This window comes from Mchenga conophoros, linkage group LG4 (genome assembly GCF_057382185.1).
Source record: "Mchenga conophoros isolate Kocher_MC1m ecotype Shallow Benthic linkage group LG4, M_conophoros_male_GT1.1, whole genome shotgun sequence".
NCBI lineage: Eukaryota > Metazoa > Chordata > Actinopteri > Cichliformes > Cichlidae > Mchenga > Mchenga conophoros.
In genome coordinates this window covers 2,010,475-2,022,282 of record NC_140529.1, presented here as the reverse complement: position 1 = coordinate 2,022,282, position 11,808 = coordinate 2,010,475, and the positions used below count along the sequence as shown (strand labels likewise).

Here is an 11,808-nt window from a genome sequence, read left to right as displayed (position 1 = left end):
CAGAACATATGGCCTTAGTTCTGGTGATTCGATTACAAAATTGATCATTGACCTGCGGCCTAGATCATCCTGGTGCCACGTTCACTTATCGAAACTCTTATGTTCGAACATGGTGTTCGTTATGGCCAAACTGTGGTTTGCACAAAAGTCCAGTAACAAAGCACTACTCGGGTTCAGATCCGGGAGGCCGTCCCTCCCAATCACGCCCCTCCAGGTCTCGCTGTCATTGCCCATGTGAGTATTGACATCTCCCAGTAGGAAAACAGAGACCCCAGGTGGAGCTCCGGAGCCCCACCCAGGAATTCCAAGAAGGCTGGGTACTCTAAACCACCACTCGGCGCATAAGTGCAGACGGTGGTCAGGACCCGTTCCTCGACCCGAAGGCAGACGGAACAAACCCTCTCATCCACTGGGAGAAACCTCAACATATAGGCAGCAAGCCGAGGGGATACCAGGATACCCAGTCCATCCCACCGCCTCTCGCCAGGGGCAACTCCAGAGTCCAGCCCCTCTCCAGGAGACTGGGTTCAGAGCTCAAGCCGTGCATTGAGGTGAGCCTATATCTATACTATATCTAGCTGGTACCTCTCAACCTCATGCACTAACTCAGGTTCCTTCCCCACGAGACAGGTGACATTCCATGTCCCAATTGCCAGTCTTGGTAGCCGGGGATCGGTCCGCCAGGACCTCCACTCCTGGCTGTTGCCCTGCTCACAATGCAACCGACCCCTACGGTGCCTCCTTTTTACGGCCGTGCCCGGCCGGGCCACATGGACTAAGGCCCAGCCACCAGACGCTCGCACTCGGGCACCCTCCAGGGCCAGGCCTGGCCCCAACAATCAGATGACCCCTATGAGCAAGCACTTTGGTGACAGTGGGAAGGAAAAACTCCCTTTTAACAGGAAGAAACCTCCAGCAGAACCAGGCTCAGGGAGGGGCGGGGCATCTGCAGGGTTAATCTGTGTCTTGGTACCAGAAAGAAACTTACGCTCCCAGGGAGACGCTAGATTTGACCTTGGACCTCATGATAGCTTGTTGATAGAACATGTTCTAGAAAAAACACACACAGAATTGTTATTTGGATTATTTCCATTTCCAAAGTACCTTTGTACCTATGTACAGCTAAAGCTGTGTATTTATGCATGCATACTTTTAATTTTTCAGTAGCAACTCAAAGACTTACCTTGCGTCTATAGATATCAAAAGTGGTTTTCTGAAAGAAAAGAATTATAAAATGAAAAGTTTTCATGGAAGCATTTTTTTTGGTGCAGTAGTACTCGTTATGTGATAAGCTTAACAAGTATGATTAAATACAGAAAGACGTTTTGATGCTAGGGGTCTAGATCTACAGCTCAGGTCTGCTGAAGCAGAAATGGTTCCTCTGGGGTAAATGATTACTTAACTTTGCAAAGCTTTTTGAAAATTGCAGCCAAATATCAATATCAGTGCTTTTCCCCAATGCTAGAATTGAATAAGTTTTCTAAGACAGAGACAGACAACCACAAACTCTAACATTCACACCTATTAACAATTCAGACTCATTATTTCATCAAACATGCCGTTGGCCAAATTGATGCCCAGCAAATTTGGAGGTTTGATACCAGAACCCGCATGGTGTGAGGTAACAGTGGAACCCTGTACCATCAAACCATCCTCAAGGTTCAGCAGATAGCCCATTTCCATCCATCCACTTTATTCCATGTATTTAATTCAGGTCCTCTGGAGTGCTGGAGCCCATCCCAGCTGCCATGGGATGAAAGGCAGAGTACAGCCTGGACAGGTCGCCAGTGTGCTGCAGGGCAGCCAATTTGGTTTTGCTCATTAGTACAATGACCACTTACCACACCACAACACTATAATGTCACACAGTGGGGATATAAAGTCTGGCTACTTAAGCAAAGTTATTTCTGGTTTGCATGTGTCTTTTCTTCATCACCACGGAGTTTGATCCATCGGTTTATTGGTCTCTTTTTTGTAGTTGTCTCGTTACCCTCCTGCTTCTGTCCATTACAAGGTTTCACTACTATGAAGCCTTGTTTGGACTTCTGTGAAGTACTCTTGTGTTCTTCATTTACTAAATTCTGGATCTGTGTTCATTTTCTCTCTGAGAACAAAACTGCACTTTGTGTTTGCTCGTGTCTTTGTTTAATATTCAGATTTGTTTGATGATCTGACTCATTGAAGTGTGACAAACATGCAAAAAAGACATAAAGATTATGTCTCCACAGGTGGAGAACTTTCTCGACAGTTACCAGCCTTTCTAGGAATGAGCGTGGCAGTAAATCCACCCCAGAAATGACCCTGTGAAAACTTTTTCACCCCACTGTGCAGACACACATAAACCTTTCTGCATTACTCTTTCATGTTCATGTGAGAAAAGAGATCTGTGTTAGAGGAAAACAGAAGAAAGGGAAATGCAATAAATAAGTGTTCTGAATATCTTCATCCTGTAAAATACAGTATTTCCTTTAATATTTAAAATAAATACAGATATAGAAGGTTGAGCATCCAATCAAAACTCCAACTGAAGCTCTACTGCCATCACAAAATTACCAATGTAAACATGTAAACAGAAACATGTAGCTTTTTGTAAATTTGGAAATATAATTAAAATCTGAAAACTGATGTGGAAATGGGTATTTACAGTATTTAGAGTATTTACAGTATCATGGTATTTAAATGGTATTTACAGTATTTAGAGTATTTACAGTATCATGGTATTTAAATGGGTATTTACAGTATTTACAGTATCATGGTATTTAAATGGTATTTACAGTATTTACAGTATTTACAGTATCATGGTATTTAAATGGTATTTACAGTATTTAGAGTATTTACAGTATCATGGTATTTAAATGGTATTTACAGTATTTACAGTATTTACAGTATCATGGTATTTAAATGGTATTTACAGTATTTAGAGTATTTACAGTATCATGGTATTTAAATGGGTATTTACAGTATTTAGAGTATTTAGAGTATCATGGTATTTAAATGGGCATTTACAGTATTTAGAGTATTGACAGTATCATGGTATTTAAATGGGTATTTACAGTATTTAGAGTATTTACAGTATCATGGTATTTAAATGGTATTTACAGTATTTACAGTATTTACAATATCATGGTATTTAAATGGTATTTACAGTATTTAGAGTATTTACAGTATCATGGTATTTAAATGGTATTTACAGTATTTACAGTATTTACAGTATCATGGTATTTAAATGGTATTTACAGTATTTAGAGTATTTACAGTATCATGGTATTTAAATGGGTATTTACAGTATTTAGAGTATTTACAGTATCATGGTATTTAAATGGCATTTACAGTATTTAGAGTATTTACAGTATCATGGTATTTAAATGGCATTTACAGTATTTACAGTATTTACAGTATCATGGTATTTAAATGGCATTTACAGTATTTAGAGTATTTACAGTATCATGGTATTTAAATGGGTATTTACAGTATTTAGAGTATTTACAGTATCATGGTATTTAAATGGGTATTTACAGTATTTAGAGTATTTACAGTATTTAGAGTATTTACAGTATCATGGTATTTAAATGGCATTTACAGTATTTAGAGTATTTACAGTATCATGGTATTTAAATGGCATTTACAGTATTTACAGTATTTACAGTATCATGGTATTTAAATGGGTATTTACAGTATTTAGAGTATTTACAGTATCATGGTATTTAAATGGTATTTACAGTATCATGGTATTTAAATGGCATTTACAGTATTTAGAGTATTTACAGTATCATGGTATTTAAATGGTATTTACAGTATTTAGAGTATTTACAGTATCATGGTATTTAAATGGTATTTACAGTATTTAGAGTATTTACAGTATCATGGTATTTAAATGGCATTTACAGTATTTAGAGTATTTACAGTATCATGGTATTTAAATGGGTATTTACAGTATTTAGAGTATTTACAGTATCATGGTATTTAAATGGGTATTTACAGTATTTAGAGTATTTACAGTATCATGGTATTTAAATGGCATTTACAGTATTTAGAGTATTTACAGTATCATGGTATTTAAATGGCTATTTACAGTATTTAGAGTATTTACAATATCATGGTATTTAAATGGCTATTTACAGTATTTAGAGTATTTACAGTATCATGGTATTTAAATGGCATTTACAGTATTTAGAGTATTTACAGTATCATGGTATTTAAATGGGTATTTACAGTATTTAGAGTATTTACAGTATTTAGAGTATTTACAGTATCATGGTATTTAAATGGGTATTTACAGTATTTACAGTATTTACAGTATTTAGAGTATTTACAGTATCATGGTATTTAAATGGCTATTTACAGTATTTACAGTATTTACAGTATCATGGTATTTAAATGGCATTTACAGTATTTAGAGTATTTACAGTATCATGGTATTTAAATGGGTATTTACAGTATTTAGAGTATTTACAGTATCATGGTATTTAAATGGGTATTTACAGTATTTAGAGTATTTACAGTATCATGGTATTTAAATGGCATTTACAGTATTTAGAGTATTTACAGTATCATGGTATTTAAATGGTATTTACAGTATTTAGAGTATTTACAGTATCATGGTATTTAAATGGCATTTACAGTATTTAGAGTATTTACAGTATCATGGTATTTAAATGGGTATTTACAGTATTTAGAGTATTTACAGTATCATGGTATTTAAATGGGTATTTACAGTATTTAGAGTATTTACAGTATCATGGTATTTAAATGGCATTTACAGTATTTAGAGTATTTACAGTATCATGGTATTTAAATGGCTATTTACAGTATTTAGAGTATTTACAATATCATGGTATTTAAATGGCTATTTACAGTATTTAGAGTATTTACAGTATCATGGTATTTAAATGGCATTTACAGTATTTAGAGTATTTACAGTATCATGGTATTTAAATGGGTATTTACAGTATTTAGAGTATTTACAGTATTTAGAGTATTTACAGTATCATGGTATTTAAATGGGTATTTACAGTATTTACAGTATTTACAGTATTTAGAGTATTTACAGTATCATGGTATTTAAATGGCTATTTACAGTATTTACAGTATTTACAGTATCATGGTATTTAAATGGGTATTTACAGTATTTAGAGTATTTACAGTATCATGGTATTTAAATGGGTATTTACAGTATTTAGAGTATTTACAGTATCATGGTATTTAAATGGCTATTTACAGTATTTAGAGTATTTACAATATCATGGTATTTAAATGGCTATTTACAGTATTTAGAGTATTTACAGTATCATGGTATTTAAATGGCATTTACAGTATTTAGAGTATTTACAGTATCATGGTATTTAAATGGTATTTACAGTATGTTACGACTGTGACCGTAATTGTGTGTGGATTTGAGTGTCTAGGTGCTCCTCCGGGATTGACGATTTGGCGTTGGTAATGTGTTGTTTTTGCGTGACTGTTATGTGTTTCCTACTTTACTTTGAAAGTCTGTGTTATTTTAGTGTGTTCAGTTTACGTTTCCTTGTCTCGTCAGTTCTAATTTGCCCCAGCTGTGTTTCCCTCCTGTGGTCCATTCCCTGATTGCTCCTTCTATGTATTTAAGCCTTGTGTTTCAGTATGTCATGTCGCGTTCTTCTTCCCCCCCGTTGTAAATGATGTAAATAAATATCATATTTTGCTTTAAAGAAAATGGTGGTCGATACTTTCGTTTTGGGATGATTTTTGTGGAAACCCGTATTAGTTTTTTCTCGTGTGTTTTTACCTTATTTTTATTTTCCTTATTTTTATTTTCCTGCGTTGCACCCCGGTTGCCTAGGCCGGGGTGTAACATATGGGGGCTCGTCCAATCACTGTGGGGTCCGAGGGCCGCTTCAGCCGTTCGCCGTTGCTGGAGGGTCCGAGGGAGGGACCGCTTCAGCCTCCGTCTGTCTTCGCTGGAGGGCCCGGGGTCCGCTCCAGCCTTCATCCGTCTTCGCTGGAGGGTCCGTGGGACCGCTTCAGTCTTCATTTGCCTTCGCTGGGGGGGTCCGAGGGACCGCCTCAGCCTTCGTCGTCTGCTGGAGGGTCAGGGGGACCGCTCCAGCCTCCATCAGTTTCATCTGCCTCCGCTGGAGGGTCCGTGGGACCGCTTCAGTCTTCATTTGCCTTCGCTGAGGGGAGGGTCCGTGGGACCACCCCAGCCTTTGTCGTCGCTGGAGGGTCCGTGGGACCGCTCCAGCCTTCATCCGCCTTCGCTGGAGGGTCCGTGGGACTGCTCCAGCCTTCGTCGTCTGCTGGAGGGTCAGTGGGACCGCTCCAGCCTTCATCGGCTTCGTCTGTCTGGATCAAACTTTTCACTTGGTGTTAAATGTTTGATTTTTGGGTGGGGGGAACTGTTACGTTTCGGTGTTGTCAGTGTGTTGTTTTTGGCGTGACTGTTATGTGTTTCCTGTTTTACTTTGAAAGTCTGTGTTATCTTAGTCTTTTCAGTTTACGTTTCCCTGTCTCGTCAGTTCTGAGTTGCCCCAGCTGTGTTTCCCTCTTGTTGTCCATTTTCCTGATTGCTCCCTCTAGGTATTTAAACCCTGTGTTTCAGTGTGTCATGGTCGCGATCTCCCCCCCCCGTTGTAAATAGTTTGGCGCCTTGTGGTGTGTTGTAAATAAATATCATATTTTGCTTTAAGGAAAATAGTGGTTGATATTTTCGTTTTGGGATGATTTGTGGAAGCCCGTATTAGTTTTTTCTCGGGTGTTGTTGCCTTATTTTTATTTTCCTGCGTTGCACCCCGGTTGCCTAGGCCGGGGTGTAACATATGGGGGCTCGTCCGGGATTGCCTTCGCTGGGGGGTCCGGGGACTGCCCCAGCCTTTGTCGTCTGCTGGAGGGTCCGTGGGACCGCTCCAGCCTCCGTCGTCTGCTGGAGGGTCAGTGGGGCCGCTCCAGCCTTCATTCGCATTCGCTGGATGGTCCGTGGGACCGCTCCAGCTTCCGTCGTCTGCTGGAGGGTCAGTGGGGCCGCTCCAGCCTTCATTCGCCTTCGCTGAAGGGTCCGAGGGACCACTCCAGCCTTCATCCGCCTTCGCTGGATGGTCCGTGGGACCGCTCCAGCCTTCGTCGTCTGCTGGAGGGTCGGTGGGGCCGCTCCAGCCGTCATCAGCTTCGTCTGCCTTCGCTGAGGGGAGGGTCCGTGGGACCGCCCCAGCCTTTGTCGTCGCTGGAGGGTCTGTGGGACCGCTCCAGCCTTCATCCGCCTTCGCTGGAGGGTCCGAGGGACCGCTCCAGCCTTCGTCGTCTGCTGGAGGGTCAGTGGGACCGCTCCAGCCTTCATCAGCTTCGTCTGCCTTCGCTGAGGGGAGGGTCCGTGGGACCACCCCAGCCTTTGTCGTCGCTGGAGGGTCCGTGGGACCGCTCCAGCCTTCATCCGCCTTCGCTGGAGGGTCCGTGGGACTGCTCCAGCCTTCGTCGTCTGCTGGAGGGTCAGTGGGACTGCTCCAGCCTTCATCGGCTTCGTTTGTCTTCGCTGGAGGATCCGAGGGCCCGCTCCGGTTTTCCGTTTCCACTGGAGGACCCGTCCAGTCATCAGCGTCGCCTGCGGGACGGTGGCCGGTGCCGTATGGGCTGGACATGGAACAAACATTTTTCGTTGGGGTTGTATGTTTTAAATGTTTGTTTTTTTTGGGTGGGGGGTATGTTAGGTCTATGCTGGGTCAAGTGTGCTGCCTGGTGTTCCTTTCCCAAATGTGCAACTCCAATCAAAGACTTATGCGCTGGTCCTTGTTGTTGCAAGATTTTAACTTGGAGATCAGTTACAAGAAAGGGAAGGATAACGTATTGGCTGACACCCTGTCTAGAGCACTGTCTCCTTGAATTAAACATTTTGGGGTTAATGTTAATTCTTGGGTAAGGGGGTGTTACGACTGTGACCGTAATTGTGTGTGGATTTGAGTGTCTAGGTGCTCCTCCGGGATTGACGATTTGGCGTTGGTAATGTGTTGTTTTTGCGTGACTGTTATGTGTTTCCTACTTTACTTTGAAAGTCTGTGTTATTTTAGTGTGTTCAGTTTACGTTTCCTTGTCTCGTCAGTTCTAATTTGCCCCAGCTGTGTTTCCCTCCTGTGGTCCATTCCCTGATTGCTCCTTCTATGTATTTAAGCCTTGTGTTTCAGTATGTCATGTCGCGTTCTTCTTCCCCCCCGTTGTAAATGATGTAAATAAATATCATATTTTGCTTTAAAGAAAATGGTGGTCGATACTTTCGTTTTGGGATGATTTTTGTGGAAACCCGTATTAGTTTTTTCTCGTGTGTTTTTACCTTATTTTTATTTTCCTTATTTTTATTTTCCTGCGTTGCACCCCGGTTGCCTAGGCCGGGGTGTAACAAGTATTTACAGTATTTACAGTATCATGGTATTTAAATGGCATTTACAGTATTTAGAGTATTTACAGTATCATGGTATTTAAATGGGTATTTACAGTATTTAGAGTATTTACAGTATCATGGTATTTAAATGGGTATTTACAGTATTTAGAGTATTTACAGTATTTAGAGTATTTACAGTATCATGGTATTTAAATGGGTATTTACAGTATTTACAGTATTTACAGTATTTAGAGTATTTACAGTATCATGGTATTTAAATGGCTATTTACAGTATTTACAGTATTTACAGTATCATGGTATTTAAATGGCATTTACAGTATTTAGAGTATTTACAGTATCATGGTATTTAAATGGTATTTACAGTATTTACAGTATTTACAGTATCATGGTATTTAAATGGCATTTACAGTATTTAGAGTATTTACAGTATCATGGTATTTAAATGGGTATTTACAGTATTTAGAGTATTTACAGTATCATGGTATTTAAATGGGTATTTACAGTATTTAGAGTATTTACAGTATTTAGAGTATTTACAGTATCATGGTATTTAAATGGGTATTTACAGTATTTAGAGTATTTACAGTATCATGGTATTTAAATGGCATTTACAAACCATTTTTCACTCATACAGTGCTTCATAAGGTCAGACTGCGTCTCCAGAAAAAGGATTTTAAGTTCATGTAATCATGTAACACTGTCGTTGCTCCACACCTGTTTGTGGGTTTCTATGTTTACTGACCTTTCACCTCATCTGTGTTTGGGTCAATGAGCCTCTCTGGACCACAGTCCATGGCACTGTGAGCACAACGCTGGACACACAGAACATCATTCAAGATAGATACAGTCTAAATAATACAATTACAGATCATGATTATAAATGAGATTAAAACATGTAGACAGCACAGAGTTTGAAAGACTGACCGGAGGCCTGTTCACCATCCAGTACGCCCTCTCCTGGCAGTCAAACACCACGCGATCTGGCTTCTTCCTCTCTTTGCCAGCCCTGACACATGTACAAGCAGGTAAGTGGGGTATTAAGAGGAAATCATCTGTGAAAACCTAAAACCAAACAACAGAAGTGCCTACAAGACCCGTCACAGCATCAGGACCAATCACTGTACATTAGTGACCACGCTGCAGCAAACTGCACTTTAAGAAATAGTCTCAAAAACCAGCATCTGTGGTGGCAGCGGGCATTATACATTACGAGCTGTGATAGTGTCACTTACTTATACTGTTCAGCTGCTTGCATCACAATGAAATCCCATTTGTGGTTCAGCCATTCATGGAGGTGATTGTAATGTGCCTGTTTGAAACACAAACACACAGCATGGAGCAGCAAGGTGAAAATCCCTTTTAGTTTAAGAGTTTAATCAGCACGTGCTGACTGCATTCTTGTTATAACCAGGAGATGAAAGAGCCTCTGATCGGTGAGACGCCAGAGAAACAGAAAGGTGAAGAGGAGCATCAAAAAGACAGAAAGAGGGCCCACAGAGTAAAAGGAGCCACTGTGGCACAACCGAGGCAGAAGCTATGGGGCCAGTGACGTTTGAAAAGTTAAATGTCTTGTGAATGAATACTTCATCACCATTTCATTCCTGCTGCTTCAAATAGAAAAACAGTGAAACAAGAAGATCCAAAATTGCACTGTTGGTTTGTGTCAGTATCATTCTGTGACATCAGCCCTCAACTTAAATCTCCCAGCTTAAATCTGAGAAGCCTTATTGAGTTGAAGACCAGTAGACTTAATGTATTCCAGTTAATAATGGAATAATGACTGTGCTACTCATTACACATCTAGAAGCAGACACATTGTCTACCTGTTCATATGGTTCCAACACGCCCTTCTTCCGGATGTTCCGCTTTGCCAGGTAAATGGCTAAAACCACAAAACCAAATAAAAACACAGTCAAAACACAAAAAGTAAATTTTATTCATCAGATTATTAGCTACAATAAACAAAACCAGTCTTTCTATGAACAACATTATTTTCTTTATAATTTACTGGTTTAAATGTGTTTGTTTAATAGAAATCCCGTTAATTTCATAGTTGTTTCTATGTCCTCCAGGTTACTGCTTCATACTGTTGCTATATTAAAGGTATGGAAGCAAAGTGGTTCATTAGCAGCTTTAACTCACATGAATGATTTCAAATGATTCGATCCTACGATGTCATAAAATTAGCCCAGTGTTTCCATGCTGCAGAAAACCACTGTGCGACCGCTGCAGCACAGCTCTGACATGATGTTGGCACACTGACTCAACACAGGCTTGTTTCTCCTGGGCTGCCTTTGTGGACCAGCTCTCAGGTGTTCCACTTCTTATTTGAGGAAATGTTTAACGCTGAAAATATTAACGCTGTTTGCCGAGTGCATCGTGGGAGGCTTTTTCTTTGAAAAAGATCAGGCTTTGTTTCTGAGAAGATCAGGCGAGAACGTTTTTACTTATCTTTGTGGGGGAAGAAATTTAAATACAAAACTTTTGTCAATTAATTCAACTTAAATATATTTACCTACAAACAGACAGTCAAGTTTTATTGTTAGTTTAAGTGAGTTGTATCCATTAATACTCCTACCAGTCGTTCTCTGAATTTATTTATTGTTGCACACTTTCTGTAAATCCAATAAACTTAATTTCACTTCTCAAATATCACTCTGTGTGTGTCTCCTATATGATATATTTAACTGACATTTTTTATTGTAACAACCATCGATTTATACAGGAAAATAATGACTATTAACAAGGCTGCCCAAATCTTTGCATCCCACTGTAAATGTTTAATATATGGTGACTGAGGTATGACACCGCCTGCAGGTTCCTGTAGAAACAAAGTGCAGGTAAGTTCATATCACAGGATACCCACCATAATCAGAGTCGTCTGGGACCCATTTCTGTGTTGGCCAGAAGTAAGGAGTCTGAAAACATTGAAAATGAAACCAGTTATATGTCTGCTTTCAATGTTTATTTAAAATGTTTCTGGACATTACTGAAACAACTAAATTACAGCAAACAGTCTAAAGAAAGCTCATGTCCTTCCCTGACCTTTACCTGTACCCACACTCTTTGCTTTGGTTTAATGAATCGTTTGCCAACATAAAACAGCCCACACACACAGACATGGTCAGCACAGAATTATTTTATGTCATAAAAACATAGTGCAAGCAAATCATTTCATTTCACAGGAGTTTATTCTCAGTCGCACAACAATGTGTGTAGAACTCAGGATGGATGAGCACGTGAAGTCATCACACACGTGTCTGCTGAAAAACCAACTGTGGTTTACTTTAATGCTGGAGGCAAGTCTCTGCACTGCTGTCCCATCAGTCTGTTGTAGAAAAGGATGAAACGTTTCAGGACTTAAAAACAAAAACGAGAATCAGTCAACACCTTGACAGTCAGTCAAGGTGTCAGTGAGTCCAGTTTCCTTCACCATCAAAGGCTCA

General features: G+C 39.9%; 1 protein-coding gene across 2 annotated transcripts in view; it reads right to left on the bottom strand.

Annotated features, from left to right (window-relative positions):
* Positions 1-11,808, bottom strand: part of rgs9a (regulator of G protein signaling 9a) — a 46,391-nt gene that overhangs the window by 18,270 nt on the left and 16,313 nt on the right. For both annotated transcript variants that reach the window (XM_085269884.1, XM_085269885.1), the window contains 7 exons: positions 11,229-11,280; positions 10,186-10,244; positions 9,595-9,671; positions 9,287-9,368; positions 9,112-9,174; positions 1,184-1,213; positions 989-1,050 (listed from right to left, as the gene is read on the bottom strand). In XM_085269884.1, the coding sequence (XP_085126010.1) occupies positions 989-1,050; positions 1,184-1,213; positions 9,112-9,174; positions 9,287-9,368; positions 9,595-9,671; positions 10,186-10,244; positions 11,229-11,280 (425 nt within the window). The remainder of the gene's footprint in view (positions 1-988; positions 1,051-1,183; positions 1,214-9,111; positions 9,175-9,286; positions 9,369-9,594; positions 9,672-10,185; positions 10,245-11,228; positions 11,281-11,808) is intronic.